Source organism: Schistocerca americana, chromosome 4 (genome assembly GCF_021461395.2).
Source record: "Schistocerca americana isolate TAMUIC-IGC-003095 chromosome 4, iqSchAmer2.1, whole genome shotgun sequence".
Classification (NCBI taxonomy): domain Eukaryota; kingdom Metazoa; phylum Arthropoda; class Insecta; order Orthoptera; family Acrididae; genus Schistocerca; species Schistocerca americana.
The window spans coordinates 468,287,600-468,313,038 of NC_060122.1; the positions used below are offsets into that span (position 1 = coordinate 468,287,600).

The 25,439-nt window shown below is 42.2% G+C and overlaps 1 protein-coding gene across 1 annotated transcript in view; it reads left to right on the forward strand.

Annotated features, from left to right (window-relative positions):
• The window catches only part of LOC124612458, a 147,295-nt gene that overhangs the window by 34,966 nt on the left and 86,890 nt on the right, over window positions 1-25,439 (forward strand). Inside the window, exons 4-5 of the mRNA XM_047140686.1 lie at window positions 15,612-15,765; window positions 15,848-15,993. Coding sequence (XP_046996642.1) covers window positions 15,612-15,765; window positions 15,848-15,993 — 300 coding nt within the window. The remainder of the gene's footprint in view (window positions 1-15,611; window positions 15,766-15,847; window positions 15,994-25,439) is intronic.

The following is a 25,439-nucleotide window of genomic DNA, read 5'->3' on the forward strand; positions in this document are numbered from 1 at the left end:
GATTGATGAGGTTGGCCAGGAAATGACTGTTTTCATAACTCTTGATGGCCACACTGTGTAATGCTTCAGTCATCTTCGAACGTATGAGGTACAACCTGCTTGGGCACCTTAAATGGGCTCCTTAAATGGGCTATCTGATGATGTTCTTTTTTCAAAGACTTTTGAAGAACATCTTTGCTGCCTAGTAACTCTGTTGAAGTGTGTTCAGATATAGACTTCCTCTTGATCTGAAAAAGTGCCTCTTTGCTGCCCACGAAAAAGAAAAATCTTGGAGCATCTGTAGTGGTGTGCACATAAGAAGGGGTGATACAGAGTATCAAGAAGCAGTGAACCACATGACACTCCAGCCAGTAGCATCATTCTGCTGCATCTGCCTGTAGTGCATGCATCGAGGTGTGTGTAGAAAGTCTAGTATTGATTTTCATATTAGTTTAAATATTGTGAGGTTATGTAGCTACTATAGTGTGAATTGTGGATGGCATAAGGCAAACAAGAAAAATGTGATATTAAAAAGTGACAGAGGTACGCAGACTGAATCAGAAGCAGAGAAACAGTGTCAGAATATAGCACTCACCCCTGCATTGCCAGTTACCAGGGTAGGCAACAGCTGGAGTGAGAAATGTGCAGCAGGGGCAGAGCACACACTGGCACCACTGCAAAGTATTCTCTCTCTCTCTCTCTCTCTCTGCACAGAATGCATCACACTATCATTGTCTTATGCACATTCCACTATTTACAAATCTTTAACATAATGCAGTGCTTCAGCAACTGTGAATTGTTCAGACAATAAGAAATTCAGCCTTCGCTTGCAACTGAAGCCTGAATTTCTTATTGTCTGAACATTCCTCTGTAGTGAGTGGCAATGAGATCTGTCCCAGTTCTAAGTAAAAAAAAAGGTGGTCGCAGATTTTCAGACTCCTCAGCACATTCATGATGTGAATTTTCTCGCTATTTCCCTGCAGCACCAGCAATTCATGAACGAGTTCTGTACAAAGGTGCATCCCTTGCAAGAACTACTGCAGGGAGATGTCAAATTGTGCTGGAATGAGGTGCAAGAAGGATCTTTATTTGTGTTTATGGAGGTGCTGACATTTTATCCAGTTCTAGCATTGTGCAGTGAGAATGATGGAGACTAACTTCATGCCTAGCTATTAGATATGGAGGAGGTGCAGTTGTAATACAAATACAGGAAGTTGTTAAAAAGATGATAGTGAATGCTTCCAGACTTCTCTTCAAGCCTAAGAAAGAGCACTTTGCATTTGTTTGGGCCATCAAGAAGTTCTGGGAGTATTTATTTGGCAAACCATTCTTTATGCTGTCTGACTAGCCTGAAGGGTTTAGTCAGGTTGACTAGCAAGATGGGCACTGAGGCTTCTGTAATACGACCTCACAGTGGTATTCAAAAGTGGACACAAACACAAGGACATTGACTACTTTCCGATGATTCGTTTTGTGAAGTGCAGTTGTCTGAGCGAAATCTCACTCATCTCTGCATTATATGACATTTCTGATGAACAGAGGGAAGATCTGGTATGCTAAAACCCCTAGAAGTCTTGAAGGAGAATTCCAATTAATAAACGGAGCATTGTATAAGAGGAATTATGATGCATGGGGCAGAAATGGTTGCTCATTGTTCCAGCTCATTTACAGGCAATTATCCCGAGGCCCTATACAAAATCAGATTCAGGCATCATTGGCAAAGTCTACACCAATCTGTTATATACTATGTGAGCCATTGTAAGCAATGCCAGTGATGGAAACACATGCTGCAACTATCTCTGGGGCATCTGGCATTAATTATCCCTGCAGCAGTGCTATTCTGTGGAATTGCAGTCAGCCTCTCAGGGAGGTTTACAAAGTCGACAAATGGGAGTTAATGTATAATAGTCTGCCCTGACTATCTAGCCCCACTATGCTATGAACAAAACTTTGCTAGCTGCTGAAGCTGCAGAATTGCAAAGTTCCTCGTAGACGATGTCATTTTGAGGCACGGAACAGAGTACGTGATGACCTCTGATTGTGGAAAAATTCGTGAGTCGAGACAAGTGTCTGAGGTAATGCCACACTGTAACATCACCTACAGGAAGACAACTACCTACCACCCATTGATGAATGGCCTCACAGAGCACCATTTTTTTCTGCTCCATGGTCGCAGGATAGAAATGGCAGTCGGTACACTGTTCCCATTTCAAATGGACTATCCTTAGGATGACTACATGAAATGCTTCATCGCCACGGCTAAAGATGCAAGGCAGTTGGCTTGCATATGGACCCTGGATACCCAAAACAAAGACTGAGAGCTCTATAATGCCAAGCACTAGCCAGTGAGTTACAATCCAGGGGTTGTGTGGAGATTATTCGATGCCTGTGGAGAAAGTGGGGACTATCAGAAAAATTAACAAGTTAGTACTTTGAGCTGTGTTGTAGCCTCCATTGCTTGTCAACATCACATACAAATTATAAGATTATGATCCTTCATCAAGAAGACAAAAGTGCAGAGCTGCTGTCCATGTCCTCCGTATAAACCCATACTACAGTCCAGAGATGCAGATCGATGATGGAAGGTTAAGGAAAACTGAAGACCCACTTGGTGATCTTGAAACTTCAACAGGAGGGGCTCATTCTATTGCAGAGGATGTAACAACATGACTGGAACCTGAGGATCTGCCAGTGTCACCATACAGACGACCATTGACAAGATCTTGATCCAGGCTGCTGTAGTCGGATCGAATAAGAACTTCTGAAGCAGCAGGTCACTGTTTCTCCACAAAAGGGAGCAATACTCAAAACTGTAGTGCATGCAGTGTCATGTAGCGGTTAGTCCTACTGGCTTCCATGCTGTAGGTTGTCAGTTCAAACCTGTCCATCAGCAATTATTTGCTATTTAATATTTATCATTTCTGGAAGGTTCTTGGAATATGATTTGTATATTCTGGAATATTTGATTTTTGTGCTCATAAAAGCACTCTTAGTTTAGGAATTCATTTCTGTTCTGGCTGTGCATTGGTGTTTGCAGTAAAAGTGATTTTAGTGCTAAGTGTTGTATTTCATTGACGACCCTGCTGTTGAGTTTGGTCTTGTGTGTGGTTACCACATGACAATATAAGAACACGATGCAGTGCAGTGTCTTTGTCATCTGGATTCCTAATGAAGAAGAATGCCTTCACTTCCTGAAACAGATTAACTCTTTTATCCAACTCATACTCACTTATTTCTTTTCTAAATCAAAAGCCACATTACTTGACATTTACGTCCACCTCATTTAAGCTCACACCCAAATCTCTGTGCATATGAAACCGACAGATCAACAACAGTACATGCACATTGATAGTTGCCACCCTGTTCACATCCAACATCTCTTCCCTACAGCCTAGGCAGTAATGGCAAACATATCTGCTTTACCACCGAATCCCTCAATACTTACACCAAGCACCTCTCCCAAGCTTTCCTCTCCAACAGCTCCAGTATGGATTGTGTCCATAAGCAAGTGCCCCTGGCAGTTTTATCCTCTTACCCTTGAACAAATTCTTAATTCAAGCCCTGAAATGAGATCATGTTTCCCTGATATCCTTCCTATGCCCTCCTAATTTTCGTATCATCCTTTTCATGCCATATCTTATTCCCAGATCTCTATCCCCTCATACAAATTCCTACCCTAGAAATTGATCCCATTGCAAAACCTGGACCTTGCACCTACATACTGCCACTTACTCCGGCCCCATCACACACAAAACTTATAATATCAAACATAGAGCATGCACTGAATTTACTGAATGCATGAATGGACCTAGAACAACTGTACACTTTCGGGACACCCAGTACTTAGTTGCTGAGCATGTTCCACAGGATGACTCAAAGGACTTAAGTGCCCTGTTACAAGAGTTTTTCCTTTACATATGTCTGCTTGTGTCTGTATAGGTGCGGATGGATAAGTGTGTGTGTGTGAGTGTATACATGTCCTTTTTTTCCCCCCTAAGGTAAGTCTTTCCACTCCCGGGATTGGAATGACTCCTTACCTTCTCCCTTAAAACCCACATCCTTTCGTCTTTCCCTCTCCTTCCCTCTTTCCTGATGAAGCAACCATGGGTTGCGAAAGCTTGAATTTTGTGTGTGTGTTTGTGTTTGTTTGTGTGTCTATCAACATACCAACGCTTTCGTTTGGTAAGTTAAATCATCTTTGTTTTTAGATTTATTTTTCCCACGTGGAATGTTTCCCTCTATTATATTCATATTTTCTTTCTTTCTTGTTCTAAAGTGGGATGTGCTACAGATTGGAAGACTGAATTTAACCATCTTACATGAAGGTTCTGACTGATAAAAGCTATTTATTTTTACTGATAGCCTTTTCCTCCATCAGCAAACTTCATAGAATACTGTTGTCTGTTCATAAGTTGATGAACTAATTGTGAAGGGGGTGTGGGGAGTGGAGGAAGCAAGTTTCGCCCACTGACTCCCAGCACATGACTACCCAGGGGTGAGGGGTGATGCAGGGGGAACAAGTCCCGCTTATGTCACATGCTTCTGGAACTAAACTTGTGCTAATGCACACAGGAGTTCCTACAGTAAACAACAATGCTTTTTTGTACACAAAATGGCCGTTTTAAAGTAATTTGGCTAAAGAGAAATGTAGTATCAAAACACTGTCAAACTGAAAAATTTGAATTTACCTCATTTTGCTGAGAGTTTCTGGTGACTTTTCAGGATTATCTTTCCAAAAATTCTGAATTCTTCTCACAGAGTTGAAGCTTGTTCCTGTGTATGCCGCTGTTCTTCTCATCAGCTGAGAGGGAAGGTAGAGCAACTCTTTAGTTTTGCTCCCTTGTTCTCAATGTTCAGTGACTTTTTAATTGTTTTCTAGCTCTACTATGTGAAGTACTATCCCTAGCCATTCTTCAGGGAGTGGAAAGAGCATTGTGTGCTATTTGTGATAGGCAAGGAACTGCTTCGTCACTCGTCAAGAGATGTCTTAATTTGCGACACAGTACAACGGTCACTTCGCAGTACCTACTTACACGTGGTTCTCTATTAGATTACTGAAGTTGGCAGCTGCTGAACACAAAACATGAGCAGGCTTAAGTCAACTGACTTCTAATCATTTCTTCAGATCTAGAGCTAAAAGCCTTTGTTCATCTTTTTGTGAATGGATTGTATATGCCACTGACTTTAACCTTTTTGGTTGGACTACACTTTTTAAGGATTCAGCCAATGAACCTCAATCTGACACCTATCTTTATGTGATTTTTCCACTTTAAATCATTCCGTGCATATAATCTTATAAATTTAATGGGTTTGATTGCTTCCACTGATTGCAGTGATTGTTCCACAATCAAGTCATCATACAAATATATACCCCCACCCCCACCCCCACCCCCTAAACACACACACACACACACAAAACCCCCCACCCCCCACCCACCCACCCACCCACCCACCCACCCACCCACCCACCCACCCACCCACCCACACACACACACACACACACACACACACAGGGTGTATCTTCTAAGAGTTGTCAGGCGCATTTTGCCTGCATGTCAGCAGATATTTGCAATGTGGAGCTGGAGGCAGCCAAACAAATACTGCTCATAAAATCTTTCATGTGACATCCAGTGCTGACAAAAAGCGTTTCCATTCACGAGCAATATTGTTTTTATGGCAGATTCTTTATGTGCCCATTCTCTTGAGCAGTCACAAAATAGTCTAGTGAGATATTTCGTTTATCAACATGTATTAACAGGAACAGTACAACCTGAAGAAAAATCAGTACTCCAGCAGCAGCTACTGAGCAGTGATGCTGCGTGGTGGGAGCAGTCAGCATGGGCCTGGGTGGTGCTGGTGCTGTAGGAGCACTGGCTGTTTTTTGTGTTTTACTGTCCCTGTTAATGTATGTGTGTTAAACAGATATGCCACTAGACTAATTTGGGACCATTCAGTTGAATGTGAATGTAAAATTCAGCTTTAAAAATAATTTAGTTTGTAATAGGAAACAAACTGGCATTTTCCATTGATACTGGGCATCGCATGAAAGATGTGACGAGCAATGTTTGTTGGGCCCGGCTCCAGCTACACATCGCAAAATCAAAATTGCAAATATCAACCAAAACACTAGAGGAAAGATGCATGATGACTCTTAGGAAAGAAACCCTGTATATGTATAATGTGGACAGTAACAGTCGTATAACATTTATAACATTCCCTTGCGGTATGCGTGAAGTTACCTTTACATCTGAAGAGTTCTCTTCATTAAGAATGATGTGCTTTGTTTTGTTTGTAAGAACTCCTCAAGTCCATCACAAAGTTTGTCCAGTATGCTTACATTTTGTTCATTAGGTGACAGTGCAGAATGATATGAAATGCCATCTGGAAGTCGAGGAACATGCCATCAACCTGGAAACTGGCATCTACTGCATTCTTGGTATCGTGGACAAACAGAGCTAGTTAGGTTTCATACAATCATTGTTTGTGGAATACATGTTGAATTCTATGGAGGCGATTTTCGGCCTCCAGAAAGGTCATAATATGCCAGCATAAAATATATTCCAAAATTCTGTAAGACTGATGTCAGTGAAATAGATCTATAGTTGCATCTGCTTTTGAAGCAGCCTTCTAACTTATATGTTACGGAATGTCATTACAATCTGTCACAGTTTTGTTCACTTCATACATGTTGGCGTGTCAGCACAGCATGGAATTCAATGTTTACACGACACAAGCTCATCACAGTAGGCTGTGGGGTGGTAGGACTGGACCAAGTGACACATCAGGCAACCACCATCATAAGTTGAACTGAACATTTATTTGGCACATTTAAACAAGACAGATAACAAATAAAACCATCAACACATTTTTAAATTTACCATTTAGGTGAGAGCAAATTACTTCAAAATTTAAACATTCGTAAACCACGGCACTTATGGCCTATTACACATCTAGTGAAATGGGTTAAAAATTATTTAATCAAAAACTATGATCAACCTGAAGAACAATTTACCAAAATTTAACAAGGAAATGTAGTCTTTCGTTACTGGAGTGATTGGTATTGCCAAAGTAATTCAGAGTACAGGCAACAACAAATCATATACCATGGCACACAACCACATTACTTAAATGGCAGGCACCCTACAATGTAGGATACAAAATATAAAATTTCACGTGACGAAGCAACCTCGTGGGATTCAGCATACTACACCCAGAAGCGGATGCCCGCCCACTCAGCTGTTTCCAATACAGCCTCGGCATGGACCCCCGAACAGGAGCAGCAGTGGTGACGAATAGGCACGAAAAATTCAGAACTAGTGGGTATCTACAACAGACTGACATCTGCCTTAAGTAACTAGAAACACAATAATTCATTACAGGACATCATCTGTAGAAGTAAACAACCTATTAATGAACATCATGTAAGCAGTACAAATCTATTATCTTATGTGCATAAGGGCAATTATACATTAAGCCGTGAGTGAACAAGATACACGGCCAGCCGGATTGTACGGGCAAAGAGGCCGGAAAATACACACCAGCACAAGCAGGACACAACCCAGGACCCACACCCACTACCAAGGCAAACAGCAGAAGTCCCGATAAAACGAAATCAAAAGCAAGTAACTAGCATGCAGGCTAACAGTATATCGAGACCCCCTGCCCCCCCCCCTCCCCCCCCCCCCCCCACCCCGCCCCCCAAACACAAAACACAAGGTGACTTACAGCAAATAGCCACACTTAAATTTGTGATTAAATCATAATTAATTACCATATGCACATACTGTCACTGAAGGAATTCTTGTACTTTCATTAAAAGAATCAGTTTCGAACTATTTAAACACACACTAACAACTGGCCTCTCTGTAACTTGTAAGAATTTATGAAACTACTCATATAGAATGAGACATGTGTCTCTCGACACACTATCATTTCAAATAGAAACGTAACAGTAATGTTATTGCAATTCACAGCAAAATATATCCAGGGAAAATTTTATCCATATATATCTATAGCAATTGGCCAGCTTAACTCTGTCATGTGATATAAATACAGTAACCAGGCAGCACTTAGACAAGGACCAGCCAAACTGTTTTCACTGGCGGTTAACACTGATAGTAGCAATCTACAAACGGAATGTATCAGCACTCCAGGTGCTAGTAAATGTTAATCATCACATCACATACATCTCTCACTAGAACCTTGCGTATTAAGGAAGTTGAAATTAACATATTCGAAGACAGACTCAGTAGGAGTAGCAAAGACTGGCCAAGAAAATGAAGTCAACAGCACTGACCCCAGTAGTTGATTCCGGCCACAATTTACAGCACAACCAAGGCCCTTACCCTCTTGCTTCTTCGATGAAGCCAGTTGCCGCAGATCGTGGTGCCAGGAGACATGCAGGAAGTGAAATACACCAATGGCTTCCTAGTAACGTGACTGCTTCCACGCCGGTGATATTTGCTACGGCACCGTCACCCGAGTTAACAGCCCCTTTTAGATGTGCTCTTCCTGCTGCCTCGCATGGCGTCTGTACTATCTGCCAGACTTCCCAAATGACGTTACTGCTAGGCATCCCAAAGCAAAAATTCTCCCTACTTGCTAGAGCTTATCCGTCGGTCCCCGATCAGCCCGGTAGGCAGCGCCACCACATCCTCTGCGCACACCACTGGAAAGATGACCCGTACCGGTGGTGGGAATATCGCTGATCGAGTCACATGGCTCATCCTCCCCCTCAGAAAACTGGAAACCATCCCATTTAGCCAAGGCAAGAGACAAGAGCTAGCTCCCTCCCTTGACCTGAGAGATGTGCACCTGTGAGGTTTCCGCCGTCTGACTATTCCAAAACAGCAAACTGACTGGGTTCAAGACCCATAACACCTGGCAGCGTCTCACGAAACGTGGTGATAACTTGCTTGAGATTTTGTCTTTCCCTTGCCCCCCTGCCCCAAAATTACAGATGAAAACTGTCGCCCCTGGCTGAACCGTAAATGGACTGTACCTGTGATTATAGCACTGCGCTAATTTTCGATGTACAAGCTCGATATTTTTTGTGGTACGTCTCCAATTCTGCTGAATGAGCTCGCTGATCACCTGCTCAGGCAGTAAATCATTGATGGACCTACAAATTGGTGAGTGGGGAGTTCACAGGGTAACTAAGCATCAGAGAGAGAGGGGCAGCCTTACTTGCTTCCTGGCACGCAGAGTTGAAGGCTATGTTCAACCAAAGGATCGTCTCGTCCCAACTTCGCTGCGACTTCTGGTGGAAGGTTATGAGAGCAGCCTTAAGATTGCAATTCACTCTCTCTGCAAATGAAAGTTGCTGGAAGTAGGGAATAGTAGCGTTGTGATGTATAGCACTTTCGAAACAAAATCTCCTAAACTGACGCGACCCAAAAGCAGGAGTGTTACCACTAACAAGCGACCTTGGTAGACCAAAGATCGAAAAAATGTTAGTCAGATGGTGAATGGTTAAACCCGCTATTTTTACACTACTAGGGATGAGCCATACAAAGCGTGTGAATGCATCCACCACTACCAATGTATATCTATTGCCATTCCACGTTCTCAGTAATGGTCCGATATAATCAATGAATACCTTGTCCATTGGTGCATTCTCCCTGGTAGATTGCAGCATCCCTCTCCTCGCATTAGAGTTGGGCTTGGACCCCTTACAAACGTGGCATTGCTCTACTAGTCTACGAATGTCCTTATACAGTATCACCCAGGTTAGATGCTCCCAAATCTTAGCAATAGTCTTGATGACTCCCAGGTGGCCTCCCACCACAGAATTATGGAAATAATGGAAAATCGTGGAAATAATGGAAAATTGCCGGGACTAGTTCACTTGGCGGACAAATCTTATCCCTTCCATCGCTCTTAGTTTGGTAGCATACGATGCCCTTTTCTATGCTATAGCCCGGCACCTGCTTCCTGTCTAGGATATGGTGTTTTATGGGACTCGAGGTAGGATCCGTGCCTTGCTTTTCTCTCAAACTGCCAAACAACTCCAGAACTTCAGTTAGAACACCCATAACAAAACTTCCATTGCCTACGCCAGTAGTATCCCTGGTCTCCTTCCTGTTCCTCCTCAAACATCCAACTCATTGCGTCCGCTATAGTATTTTCCGTTCCCCTCATATGCTTAATGCTGACTCTGTAGGCAGATATGCGGACTGCCCACCGGGTGATACGTCTGGTTTTCCTGGGGCGGGCCAGTACCCAGCGTAATGCCTGGTTGGTCAGTCTCCAAGTCGAAATGTCTATGTTCTAGGTAGAAACGAAACCTTTCTAAATTGAAGAGTACTGCAAACACTTCCTATTCGTACACAGAATATTTTAACTCGGCAGGCAAGAGTTTCCTGGATGCATATGCTATTGAATGACGTTCACTTTCATCCTCCTGGAGTAGCACTGCCGCCACCCAAGAATTAGACGTGTCCGTCTGAACAATAAAACGCTTACCAAAATGTGGTACAGCCAACATGGGTGGATTAGTTAAGGCCTCCTTAATAGCATCAAATGCAGATTGCTGGGATTTGGCCCACTGAAAATCCACATTCTTCTTCTGAATTTGGTTTAGTGGAACAGCTAATTGCGCAAAATGGGTACAAATTTACGGAAGAAATTAGCCATCCTTATAAATCGGGCAACTCCCTTCTTAGTCAAAGAAGGCGGAAACTACTGTAGATCACTCGTTCTCCCCTGGTCAATGCTCATGCCTCCTGCCGAGACCAAATGTCCCAAAAACGAAATGTCCTTGTGTGCCAAACTTATCTTAGATGGCTTGACTGTGAACCCAGCTTCCCTCAAGCAGGATAAGACTTGCTACAAATGCTGAAGGTGCTCCTCAAGCTTAGGACTATATACTGCCACATCGTCAAGGTAATTATAAACAAACTTGTACTTGACATCCCTCAAGATGTTATCTAGCAGCTGAGACAGGACTGCCACGTCTGTGGACAACCCGAATGCCACCCGATTAAACTCATAAAGGTTCCAGTCCATGATAAGCGCAGTGACTGGTTTAGACTCTTCAGATAACGGAATCTGGTAGTAAGCCTGGTTGAGGTCCAGGTTGGTAAAGACCTTCGTCCCTGCGAACCAGGTAAAACAATGGTGCAGGTCGGGCGACGGCACCGACTCCAAAACAACCTTCTGGTTTAATCATTTATAGTCCACTACTGGGCGATACCCAGCCTCTGCCTTAGGCACCAAAAGCATCGGAGAAGCATAAGGAGAGGCCGACTTCCTGATCACTCCTTCCTCTAACATCTTATCAACCAACCGGCACAATGCTTCCGGCTTCTGTGGTGATAGTCTGTATGGGGGTTGTCGAACTGGCACATTATTGGTCAAGCGGATATAGAAATGAATTTTATCCGTCACACCGAGCTTATTAGTCAGCACATCAGGAAAAAGACTCATAAGCACGAATAATTCCTCTGCCTGACTACCTGGAAAATGACGGAGCCCAAATTCAGAACCCTGAACAGATATATTGTTTACCTTTGTCTGCCCCTGGCATGAAACACAAACTAAACTTCTTTGCAGGTGCGAACCGAAAATGAAACATCCTACTGGCGTAATCTAACACCAGACCCATCCATTGTATCGAATCGCAGCCCAATAACTAATTAACGGACAGGTTTTCCACCACTAACATATGAATCATCCATTAAAACCCATGTATTGATAGACTTCCCCAGCAACAGCCCATGAGGGGCAACTTTTGCCCATTAACCACACAACATCCCTCTGAGGTTGGTTGCGAGGGAGGTAGCTTACACACTGAATGATACTTCTGCCACCATTGATGATCTAACAAGGACATACTGCTACCAGAATTTATTAACAGGCAGACTGGTTCGTGGTTCGATGTGCTGCAAACGAACAGCAGTGACTGGCTACCAACTGTTCTTATGTGATTACATTGCGTCATCGGACGCTCCTGACTAAAGGTGTCCCTGTTCCTAAACCGTCAGCTACTCGGGTGCAGTTTCTGTCTCTCTGGACAAGCACACAACAAATGTTCGAAACTCCCACAATGAAAACAACTCCTACTCCCAACATCATTTATCTTTCCTTCAGTACGATTAGGTTGCACCCAGGTAGTTGTAGGATCCGCCTCTCGCTCCCTGGCTCCCTTACTATCAGCAAAACGAAGCCCCTCAATCTGCTAAACCAAAGTCTCAAGTTCACTGAAGGTAGTTGGCTTAGGGGCAAACATAACCCGTGACCTGTCCTCCGGTCTGATGGCCCGCAATAAACTCTCTACAGCCTTCCTCTCAGTTATATTTAAGTCCAGCACTGTAATGGTGACATGAATTTCATCAGTGTATTGTTCGAGGGTCACGGTTTGATGCTGAACACGATAAAAATATTGGCCTGCCAAATCATGCTTAATGCGTAGAGTGAATTTACATTCAGTGATCTTCCACTGCAAATCAGAAAGGCTACCCTTAACTCTCAATACTTCACTAATAATAATACTCAATAACCCTTTAGCCAAAGGATAAATCAGTTGAAGAATAACTCAGTGGTCAACATCTAGTGCATCAGCATGTGTTTCCAAACGTACCAATAACCACAGAACCTCAACAACATGTGGCAACTTGTCTACCATCAGAACGCTCAATCCCTCAATTAAAAGAAGTATAGGATTGGGTAACTTAGCAAATGGTTTGAGCAGTGGCTGCCCAACTTTCGTTAATTTCCCTGTCCGCACTGATTTATTAACTGGGTCTTGTACCAATGTGCCTCCTCCTATGCTTTCTTCCTCCTGCAACCCTGCTGCATTAAGATCGAACTGCAATGCCATAGCCCTCTGATGCAACTTGCCAACATTGGCCGTCTGTTCAGGGGTAACCTTCAACTGTTCTAAATCTCCCAATCTATTAACCCAGTGAATGAGCTGGGATTGAACCTGGCTAACCTGCGTATGGGAAGGGTTACTATCCCTTATAAACTCGAGATTCTCCTGTACACCGGAAAGCAACGCAGCACACGTGGACAACATCAAACCTACCTCACCAATGCCTTCTCCAGTGAGGCATACCAGACAGTCCAAAACTCCCTGCAAACATGCGCTCAGGTCCGTCACCGTACCATCAGTCGGTGCCCCACGTATCTTAAGCTCATAAACTAGCTGCTCTCTCCTCAACTGGCTCAGTCCTGGACACCCCTGGGTCTTCGTTGTCCTGTAATGTAATACAACCAACAGAGATTGCTCACACAAAAAAATACAAGTTAAGATAAATAACCTAATTTATCACCAGATACAACAGTGGATGGTGACGCCTGTCCCCAGCACCCAGAAACACGACCACGCTCTGCTACCAATGGTGTGTCAACACAGCATGGAATTCAACTTTTACACAATGACACAAGCTCAGCACAGTACGACTGGACAAGTAACACATCAGGTAATCACCCTCGTCAGTTGCACTCAACATTTATTTGGCACATTTAAACAAGACAAATAACAAATAAAACCATCAACACATTTTTAAAATTACCATTTAGGTGAGACCAAGTTACTTCAAAATTTAAACGTTCATAAACCTCGGCACTTGTGGCCTATTACACATTTAGTGAAATGAGTTAAAAATTATTTACTCAAAAACTATGATCAACCTGAAGAACAATTTACCAAAATTTAACAAGGAAATGTAGTCTTTCGTTACTGGAGTGATTGGTATTACCAAAGTAATTCAGAGTACAGGCAACAACAAATCATATACCATGTCACACAACCATGTTACTTAAATGGCAGGCACCCTACAATGTAGGATATAAAATATAAAATTTCATGTGACTAAGCAACCTCATGGGATTCAACAAACTACACCCAGAAGCGAACACCTGCCCACTCAGCTGTTTCCAATACAGCCTCGGCATGGACCCCCGAACAGGAGCAACAACCATCACGAATAGGCATGAAAAATCCCTGAACTAGTGGGTATCTACAACTGACTGACATCTGCCTCAAGTAACTATAACACAATTATTCATTACAGCACATCATCTGTAGAATTAATCAACCTATTAATGAACACCAGCTAAGCAGTAGAAATCTATTATCTAATGTGCATAACGCCAATTATACGTTAAGCCACGAGCAAACTAGATACACAGCCAGCCGGCACGCGCGTGCAAAGGGGGTGGAAAATACACAACAGCACAAGCAGGACGCAACCCAGGACCCTGCACCTGCTACCAAGGCAAACAGCAGAAGTCCTGATAAAATGAAATCAAATGCAAGTAACTATTGTGCAAGCTAATGGTATATCTCCAACTGATACTACAACATGATCAGAAAATTTATGCACAACCTTCAAGTTTTCCCTGAAATGTGCTGCAGCTACTGCACCTAAGGCATGAGATCTCTAAAAGCTTTGATTACCGTGTTTAACACATATTTCACACATTTATTCATCCAAATTAGTTGGCTCTCAGAATCTGTATTAACTGCACTTGATATGTAAACACCCTTCCACCACTGGCATACAGAATATCATTACAATATACAATGTATTTGAAACTTACAATTTCAGTGCTATTTACAAATGTTTCCCCAGCTTTCGTTTCCTAGGACTATGTAAGCTCTCTCTTTCACCTTTCTCACTCTGTCTTTCTATCATCTGTAGACTGAAGCTTACTGATGGAATATATGTGACCTCTTAATAATCCCTCTGACACCTTCCCCCTCATTATTTTCTCCCCTCACCCTTACAACTTGCATGTCCCTCACATCCTGAACTCTCTTCCTAACCTTCCTCAACCTACCCCTCATTCCTCCCCGAGGAAGGAACTAATGATGATGAAAACTAGAGCAGTTTCTCTCATTGTTGAGAATTTTCTTCTGAATTTAAGTAGAGGCCATCAGTTCCGTCTCATAATTTTAAATTTGTAATTTATAGTCATAAAGTCAAAATTTGATTTAATACTATATATTGTATGTTATAAATTGGTTTTCAAATTTATGTGGGTACAAAAACACGTTGCCACTAATCTTTCATCTTGTATACCACAGATCTAATGATGATGTAATTTCTAAATGTGTAATAAAGTGAAGAATAAAACATAAGTAAAAATTTTTAACGTAGGTTAACTATTTGATGTGTGTGGACTTCATCAGGCTAAAATTGTATTTCTGAAGAATATTTTAGTACTTCTTTTATGGTATCTTTTTGTACTACTAACTATAGACCTGATTAGAAAACACAATATTTCTCTTTCAGTTTGTTTTGTGTTGCTGTGAATTACTCAATATTGTCAAAATAACTAGATGCTCCAAGGAGGGCATATGTGTAACATTTTATTTAATTGTGTTTTGTGTGTCGTGCATATTGCTGTATTGCTAGAATAATTCAGATGATACCTCATATATAACCAGTAGATTATTGTGTCTGTGTACAGAATCAGAGTGTTTACTGCCATCATATCTAAGACTAGGATGGTGTTTACTAACTAGAATGCCATCTCTAACTTTTTAGTTACCTATTTCTTTGTCTGTGTTTCCAAGCCCCCAATACGCCATTTGCCTTTGTTTTATTTTACATAAGTTGCAGTCAGTTGATATATCCTTGATCTTTAGCTAATTTTACACATAAGCTGCATTTTTGTTTTAGGGGGCTCCTGTAGAGGCTCTTGAGAGAGAGGTATTGTCAAAATTCCCTCACATAATGCGAGGATTCGATGATACAGAAGAATTCCTGGAGTGTGCCACCCACATATTGAGATTTGATGGAAGATATGTGTTTCCATTAGTATTAACCTCAGAAAGTAAGTTTAACATTTTGTTGTGGATAGTTAATGTCATTATGCTCTCTTATGTTCTACTATGTGAAATGCTTTTGTTTTTTAGGCAATTACCATTCAGTCAGTGGAAATGGAAAGGACAAAGGAAATGACTGTCAAATGCTACCTTCTACCATTGTTTGCAACATTAAGCGCCTGATGAAAGCAAACCCAAATGGCATTTTAGCGTCAGAGTTTTCATCAGCTTATGGGGTGAGTGCTTTGCTAGAATAGCTCCAATGGACAAAATTTTGCCATTGTCATCGTGCATTCTTATGTTCTAGTCCAGTAATCAGGCAGAAGAGGGAAGTTTGAACTGCAGCTTTACATTAAAATTGAACTACATTGGGACATTCTTCATGTATACAAAAATTGGAGAACAGACTGTAATCAAGTAAAGGGTCAAAAACAAATATTGACGTAACAATCTGTGATATAATTCAAGCATCTTCTGGTTTCCATCCAAATTCCTCAACTAATGAACCACAAAGCCTCATGCATTATCATCATATTATGATAAATCTCAGCTAGATTTTGTCATTGCTATTAGTGAATGATAACCTTCTCCTCTGGCTTTCTGACCAACTTTACTGAGTGAAGACCTTTGAATGATCGAACAGGGCTAGTGTGCATGAGTTACTGTGCACAAAATGGCTACAGAATTGTACAGTGTGTACATAAAATCCAGGAACACTTTCAATTATTTATTGCACAATAACTAAGCATTGTATATATGTCATACATATTGCATTTTGAAGAGAAAAACTGAAAGTTTTTTTTACAAACATTCGATATACAAACAATAAGTGACCTGGCAGACATCAGTACAGTAATCAAATTCTTGCCATACTCATCCCAACATGGCATTGTTGACTGTGGCTGTCGCTTCCCATAATCTCTCCCGGAGCTCTGCTTCCCATTAGTGTGAAAAGTGGCTTCGTTGCTAAAAATTAAGCAATCAACAATGCCATCCCCATTCTCATTCAGTTGTTACAACTGCGAACAAAACTCAATATGCTTGTCTTTGTCATCGTCATTGAGCTTCTGCACTAGCTCCAATTTGAATGGTTTCATAGACAGCTTCTGTTGCAGGACTTTCCACACTGTCAATGGAGCCATTTCGGGTTCACAGGATGCATGACACACCGATTTCTTTGGACTCCTTATGAATGTCCCTTATATGCGCTCCACATTCACTTTACTCACAGTGGGACATCCGCTTCTCTTCGCTGGGCACAAGCAACGCTTCGTAACAAATTTGTTGTGCCAGTGGTAAATGGTCTTTCTTGTTGGTTGCTTCTTACTGTACTTGGTTCTAAACATCCATGGAACAGCTGTAGCATACTCGGTTTTGTCGAACTTCAACACACAGAAAGCTCGCTCCGCACCTGAACTCGCTATGTTTGCGACTAGTGCTGACTGTTGGCAAATTACCAAACTACACTGTGGCGGTATACATGAAAAAAAAGAAAAAAAAAACTTTCAGGGTTTCTCTTCAAAATGACATATGTATGATATCTGTACAATGTTTGGTTCTTGTGCAGCAAATAATTGAAAGTGTTCCCTTGCTTTATGTACACCCTGCATACTTCTTTGACATGATAGTGTCTCGATTTAATTGTAAATCTATCTCTCTCTCTCTCTCTCTCTCTCTCTCTCTCTCTCTCCCTCTCTCTCTCTCTCTCTCTCTCTCCCTCTCTCTCTCTCTCTCTCCATGTGTGTCTGTGTGTGAGATACAGAGAGAGAATGAAACTAAAGAACTTGCTAGACCTGTCAAAGGAGATCACAGACCCGTCTCTCTCTCTCTCTCTCTCTCTCTCTCTCTCTCTCTCTCTCTCTCTCTCTCTCTCTCTCTCTCCCCCCCCTCTCCCCCTCCGCCCCCCTCCCATGTGTGTATGTGTGTGTGTGTGTGTGAGAGAGAGAGAGAGAGAGAGAGAGAGAGAGAGAGAGTGTGAGAGTGCGCCTTCTGGGTTTGTGATCTCCTTTGACAGGGCTAGCAAGTTCTGTAGTTTCATTCGGGTGTGGAATACACTTTTAATGTTGTGATTGTTGAGGATTCTTCTGGTCCTTCATGAGATACTACTAGATTGTGGCAATAAGCTGTAGTGGCCAATATCTCCATACATTCTTGGTACTTGATTAGTGAAACTTTCCTTGGTTGAAATCTAAGGTGATTTTGTTTTCAGGCCAAAAATAAATTAGTATTGTCACAATTTAGCAGAAAAGGGATACCCAGAAATAAGAACAATAGCTGAGTAGTAAGATGTCAGTGAACAATAAACAGAAATCTGTAGTGATAGTGTGTAATACGGCATAATTGTATCTTCGTACATGGTTGTGGTTTCAGTATGAAGACTGGTTTGACTTAGCTTTGCTTGTTAGTCTATACTGTGAAAGTCTCATCATCTCTGCATAAACACTCCACTCGAAAGACGCAGGATCTTTCAAAGGAGACAATTGCGACAACAACCGATACATTTGTGGTGAAATCCATGAAAGGAACAGAGACTTACATGTTTGTTCGTCCGTGACATGAAATGCCAAGAAGTGCTGTCGAAGACGTTTTTCGTAATCAGACCAATCTTCCGCCGTCTCGTCATAAGGATGAAAAGGAGGTATAGACAACGACAAGAAACGGCCCACATTAGATGCCGCGACGAAATTGCAAATCGCCGATGTTAGAAGCGTTTGCTGTTCAATGAGACCTTGCAATAGTTGCTCGACAGTAGCCATGGAAACATGTGGGTCAACGATGAAAAGGAAAAATCCACTACCTCGTCGCCAATTGTTATAACGTCAAGTTGAACATATATATTTCAAAACGACACAACACATATAAGTCACTGAGTAAGTTGACTAAGCAAGACATGTGAACAAGGCAACATTCGAATGAACACCGAGTCCAAGTCTAGCAGCCACTGCCTGGCTGGCCGCTTAGGTGGCACGGCTGCTGCATGGCTGGCAGACAGCGCCGCATGTAGGGGACCCGCGTAATTGCGCGGCAGCACTTTAAATGATCGGCTAGTCACAACAAAAACGTATTCGACAATGTTGATTTCGTTATTTCCACTATCACTGGCTGGAACACTTCTCACGGCATGAGGGGTATCAACTGCATCACCCGAGCTTCAGTTCTCTCAAAAAGTGAAGAGGCTAAAAATTTGAATTGTCTCCCTCTGCAACAGAAGTAGGCCACCTAGGTGTTATGGAACTTCAGATATTGTAGCATAAGTCAAGAAATGCTTTACATTAGATACCGTTCTAAAACTGGACATGATCAGTCCCATTCCTTCAAGCATATTCTCCCTCCTTTGGAAGGTATGCTGAGGATGTGTGATAAGTGGCTCCATTCACTGCAGTACACTCTACAAGTGCCATCAGTTCCTGAAGTTTATTCAATCTATCAGTAACACAGTTATGGTGAGAGAAGTGCAGTAAGTTCCTACTCATTCTTTACTTCGCCACCAAGTGACTATAACACAGTTACAGAGATTAACAATATGCTATCAACAATAGAAAGCAGCAAGGCACCACATTTACTGATCCAAACCCCCCCCCCCCCCCCCCACCCCCCCACCCCTACCCACCCCCGCCCCCAACACACACACACACACACACACACACACACACACACACACACAACACTGGTCAATGACAACACCTTACAAGTTTAGCACTTCGTAGCCACTGCTGTTAACAGGGACGCATTTTACATAAACTTCATGCAACAACTGCAAATAAGTACCCATTTAATAAGCAGAAAAACAACTACCCTCCATGAAGATAACCTCAGTGAAGTTCTGGGGGGGTAGAGGCTGTTTCTAAACTGAAAAATGAGCAGCACTCATGTTGGGAGAGGTTGCCTTTTCCTACAGCTGCTGTACGGGATAAAGCAAACAGTTACTACTCTAGCATTGAGAACAGCATGCATGTCCATGTGTCTTCCTTGCGTTAGTGTAATTAGTAACTCATATCTGCACTCCACATAGTGTTGATGCTCTCTGTGGGAAATAAGCACTGCCTGGGTGTGACTGTACACCGTGTTGCCAGTGATTCATAAGGTACACTGTGGAGGGTCATTAGAATATTGTGAAACACCATCTAGTTGCTTCTTGTGATGTACTGGGGTAAAAGGGAAGATCATGAACACAATCTGGTGAGCTACCTTGCCTCACACCCACGCTTCTACTCTCCACCCCGCTCCACCAAGCTACACACCTACAACACAATTTACCCCTTAATATTGCTCTACTGCAATTAGGCATGGTACACATATTTAATATTTGTTCTTAAACCACTCTATTTAACAATAAACATTGACTTCATATATGCTATTTTTAATATCTGCAATGTAGAAACTACCAGCCCCATAGAATAAACGAATATGACCCTTTTAATAAGGTATTTATTATAGTTTAATCTTGTACTGGGAAACATTTTCACTAGAAGGCATGGTTTTTGAGTCGTTCAAGAAAAAGGTGACATTTAAACCTTTCCCCCCCCCCTCCCCCCCCCCCCCTCCCCCCCAAACCAGTGAACACAAATCCAAATTTCTTCTTGGTTTCCTTTATTGCTTGCTCAGTGTACAGGTTGAATAACATCAGAGATAGGCTACAACCCTTTCTCACACCATTATGAATTACTGCTTCCCTTTACACTCTTTGACCCTTGTAACTGCAGTCTGATTTCTATAAAAGTTGTAGATAACCTTTCACTTGTGTATTTTATAGCTACTACCTTCAGAATCTAAATAAGGGCCAAATTTTCCCATGAGTTGGCTTCTACCAATCATATCATCCTTCTACAGACACTCTAGTCCATTGTAGTGTTTTACATTCATGACTTGTTGAAGTCCTCATTGGCATATACTTGCTGGCAGAAGATACAACTAGCATTATGCAGGCAATTGCAGGTAATGTCGGCTTGTGTATATAATTCCAAAAGAGGGGATAGTCATAATCATGTCTATATTCTCGTTCCAAAACTAAGTTGTTGAACCATGCTTTGTCTTGCTGCAGTCCTTGATGAGTCTTCTGCTTCTGCTGCAGTCCTCAGTGACATCCTTCAATTTGTTGCAGTTAATATTAAATGCCCTCATCTTGGGCTTGGTGCTATCTTTCACTTGCAATGCAGGCCTTCCTAGAAGTCTGGGCATATGCTGTCTCACAGTATGGTGTGTGTCAGAGAAGATGGAAGTGACTGATACATTGTAAGTGTCCTAGCCACTGCAAGTGACATTCCTTGAGAGTGACAGTGATAATTGGCAGTTTCACAGTATTCAGGAATGTCTCTTGTGTTTTGCAGTTCCTCCACATTATGCCTAAAATATTTTGTAAGCATCCCTGATGAAAGATGTTGAGCTTACATTCTTGTTTAGCATATAATGTCCAAGTCTTAGCTGTGTACAAGAGTGTGTCACCACACATGCTTCATAGACAAGTATTTTTGTTGTCACTGTAAGGTATTTATTGTCCCATGCTCATTTGCTGAGCTTCTCAAAAGTGTTGGCCGCTTTGCCATTTCTCACATTTATCTCATCATCGAGAGAGGTGTTTTCGACACTAGTGAGCCAAGGTAACAGAATTTGTCAACTACATTCAGCAAGGAGCCATCCAATCTTATGGTAGGCAAATCTGTGTAGCCTTGCACCATAACAACAGATTAGAGTGTAGAGTAGAGCTTACATGCAATAGGAAATTTATTCACATGCCTCTGAAGATGTCCAGGTATGTAGAACGAATGCTGCATCATAATTGAACAAAAGGTTGTTTACAAGTAAACTAGCAAGATAGCACTTCAGTGGTATGTAAATATGCCCCCCCCCCCCCTCCCAAGTTTATTTGCTGAAAGCAGCTTTGTCAAATTAGTAAAAACAATATATCAAACATGGTAGATGCCAGTCCACAACCTTGAAGTACTTTCCTTTCCACAACAGATGGATCAGATGTGCTTTTGCTAAATATCACAGCGTCCTCCATATTGTCTTGAAAAGCCCTGATCATCTTCAGTAGTTTTGGAGGAGGCACTATCTTCGCAAGTAAAGTAAAAGCCTTATCCAGGTCAATGAAAAAAATGAACAATGGGGATTTCTGTTCATGCCACTTTTCCTGAATTTTCAGTGTGTGAAAATCTTGTCATATCATATCATGTCAACAGTAGTAGATTACCAACCTCAAAACTCACATGGAGACTCAGGGTGCACATGATCTGCGAGCTTCTCGTCTACACATCACATACAGCCAAATACTTTTCCAACAACACCCAGCAATGAAATTTTGTGGTGACATTCACTGTGACTGTCTTTGTATAGAGTGACAATGTGGCATAATACATATTTTGTGGCACAGTATCTTCAACCCAATTTTTCCATAAAAGCCGTTTGATAAGTTTTCTGAGGATATAAAAATAGTGAAAGTGTGGTACTCCACAACTTTTAAATATTTGTTAAAGAACAGCTTGAAAAACAACATGAACTGCATTTAAAATATTTAATAGCCAAACCAAACAGTGAAAAGTCCATGAAGGGATAATGACAATATTAAGAAAAGAATAAATTGCTACTCACCATAAAAAGGAGATGTTGAGTTGCAAAGAGGCCAACAAAAAGACAGCTATACATTTGAACTTTTGGTCAGAAAACCTCTTTCTGAAATGGAAAACACACACACACACACACACACACACACACACACACACACACCACTGCATCCGGCTGTTGAGGCCAGATTGTGTAGAGGCAGTGTGGTCGTGTGTATGTATAAGTTGTGTGTGTGTGAATATTTGTGCTTGTGTTTTCTACTTTTGAAGAAGGTCGTTTGGCTGAAAGCTCTAATGTACAGCTGTATTTTTGTTGTGCTTGTCTGCAGCTTAATGACTCCTCTATACAGTTAATAGCCAAACTGCTGCTTGGGTGTATAACCCACCATCAGTGGCGTCTAATACAGAGAAAACAATGTCATTTATTGATGGCATAATGACTTGTACATTGTTACGCTTAAGGCTATTCAGAGCCGTCAAGGACACTCCGAGGTAGGAAATCAGAGACACAATGCAGAGAGCAGGCAAAATTGGTAGAGTTTAGGATACTGGGGATAAATAGTAACACTAGAACAATACAAATTTCAGGCACTCTGTGCAGCTGTCCTGGGGGGGGGGGGGGGGGGGGGGGGGAGCTTCACTGCAGAGAATTATCACTTAACTCCATCAACTGCCCGTGAGGTGTCACTGTAGAATATAGCCATGAAAAGGCACGTCTAAACAGAGGCAGCAAGCTTCATAGTTGCTCCTGAGAACTGCAGTGTCAGTGGGTTTCTACAGGTTAGAGTGCTACTACAGCAGTCCCCACCTACAGAAGGGTGGAGAGCGGGGCCAAGTGATGTAAAACACTGTTGTTGCTGGCCATAATAGGAGTGGCAGTTACGTTTAGCTTTCAGCTAAACACTGTTGATACCAAACTTGGAGTTTGTTAATGTAAAATCCCGAAGCATCCCTACCTACTGGGTAGGAGTTGGGGGGGAATCTAAATGTGGTTGGCCACTGGTGCCCTGGAGGTGCAGAACGGCTCGCCAGATTGGCCAAAGCTTGTTAAGTGGCGGTGGGTTGGTAGGTCGACTATAGGAAGGGAGAAATGGTGTGGTACCACAATTCCTTAAAAACCCATGTTTTTGTATTCAGAGGGAGCTCTCAGTCAGATCGCTGGGGCGTGACTCCATGTCGCTTGTGGCCAGTGTCGGTAAACTCCGACATGTCTGTTTGTCTCACTTAGAGTGCTGCTCTCAACTTTACACTTAATGTGCTGCTACAGTTAGCTATTTCTGTTGGCACCTGCCCCTTTGGCTTCAAACACTGACGTCTATTGTCTAACCAATTGCCTCCTTTGCTATTTCTAATGTTTAGAATTAGCCTTCAGTGTCATAGTTAGTCTGATCACAAATAAATAGTTAATCAGACCTCTGAATTCCATGAGTCTCCTGATGCAACCATCCTGTCAGGTCCTAAAATCTGCGTCTATCATAAGTGCTCTGTGACAGTATTTGGTGCTGATCCAAGTCATCAACCTGCCTTCACTGGAAATTTGTCTTTCTGTGTGTGCTGCTCACTGCTTGGATAGTGCAGACTGACCGCAATCACCTTACTTCCCTCCATCCCATGCCAGGACACATCAACAAACATTTGCATGTACACTCATATCTACAACATAGCAACTGTATACATAAGAGTAGAAAGATAAAGTCTACTTACATATTACATAACTCTATATCAGTGGCATGTGTCAATTATACATTGTTTGTGGTGTTCAACTCTGTGTTCGTCTAGCAAGCAAACAACTCTGTTAAAATGAAAGGATATGAAATATGTTGTACCTCACAGTACACAGCTTGTCGTGCATGTTAATGATGCCAAATCTCAAACGGTGATGTTTCTTCGTTACATTGGAGACAGCGGTCATAAAGTATAAACATGGAACTGACTGACAGGTCAGAGAGACTTTTGGTCCAGTCAGTGAAGGAAGAAAATTGGAGGGGGGGGGGGGGGGACACACCTCGTGTAGGTACAAATTTTTCCACAGGTTGGAGGGGGGGGGGGGGTGGGTTTACCCTGAACAACATAACAAATCCTGATTCGTAGGGATTTGTGTTCACTGGTTATTTGGGGGGGGGGGGGGGGGGGGGGGTTTAAATGTCACTATTTCCTTGAACGACTCATAAACCATGCCTTCTAGTGAAAATGTTTCCCAGTACAAGATTAAACTATAATAAATACCTTATTAAAAGGGTCATATTCATTTATTCTATGGGGCTGGTAGTTTCTACATTGCAGATATTAAAAATAGCATTTAGGGGTATGAAGTTAATGTTTATTGTTAAATGGAGTGGTTTAAGAACAAATATTAAATATATGTACCATGTCTAATTGCAGTAGAGCAATATTAAGGGGTAAATTGTGTTGTAGGTGTGTAGCTTGGTGGAGCGGGGTGGAGAGTAGAAGCGTGGGTGTGAGGCAAGGTAGCTCACCAGATTGTGTTCATGCTCTTCCCTTGTTCATAGGTCTGTGAACTGAAGAGTGAACAGGAGATTCCCCACCCTTTTTACCCCAGTACATCACAAGAAGCAACTAGATGGTGTTTCACAATATTCTAATGACCCTCCACAGTGTACCTTATGAATCACTGGCAACACGGTGTACAGTCACACCCAGGCAGTGCTTATTTCCCACAGAGAGCATCGACACTATGTGGAGTGCAGATATGAGTTACTAATTACACTAACGCAAGGAAGACACATGGACATGCATGCTGTTCTCAATGCGAGAGTAGTAACTGTTTGTTTTATCCCGTACAGCAGCTGTAGGAAAAGGCAACCTCTCCCAACATGAGTGCTGCTCATTTTTCAGTTTAGAAACAGCCTCTACCCCCCTAGAACTTCACTGAGGTTATCTTCATGGAGGGTAGTTGTTTTTCTGCTTATTAAATGGGTACTTATTTGCAGTTGTTGCATGAAGTTTATGTAAAATGCGTCCCTGTTAACAGCAGTGGCTACGAAGTGCTAAACTTGTAAGGTGTTGTCATTGACCAGTGTTTTGTGTGTGTGTGTGTGTGTGTGTGTGTGTGTGTGTGTGTGTGTTGGGGGCGGGGGTGGGGTGGGGGGTGGGGGGGGGGG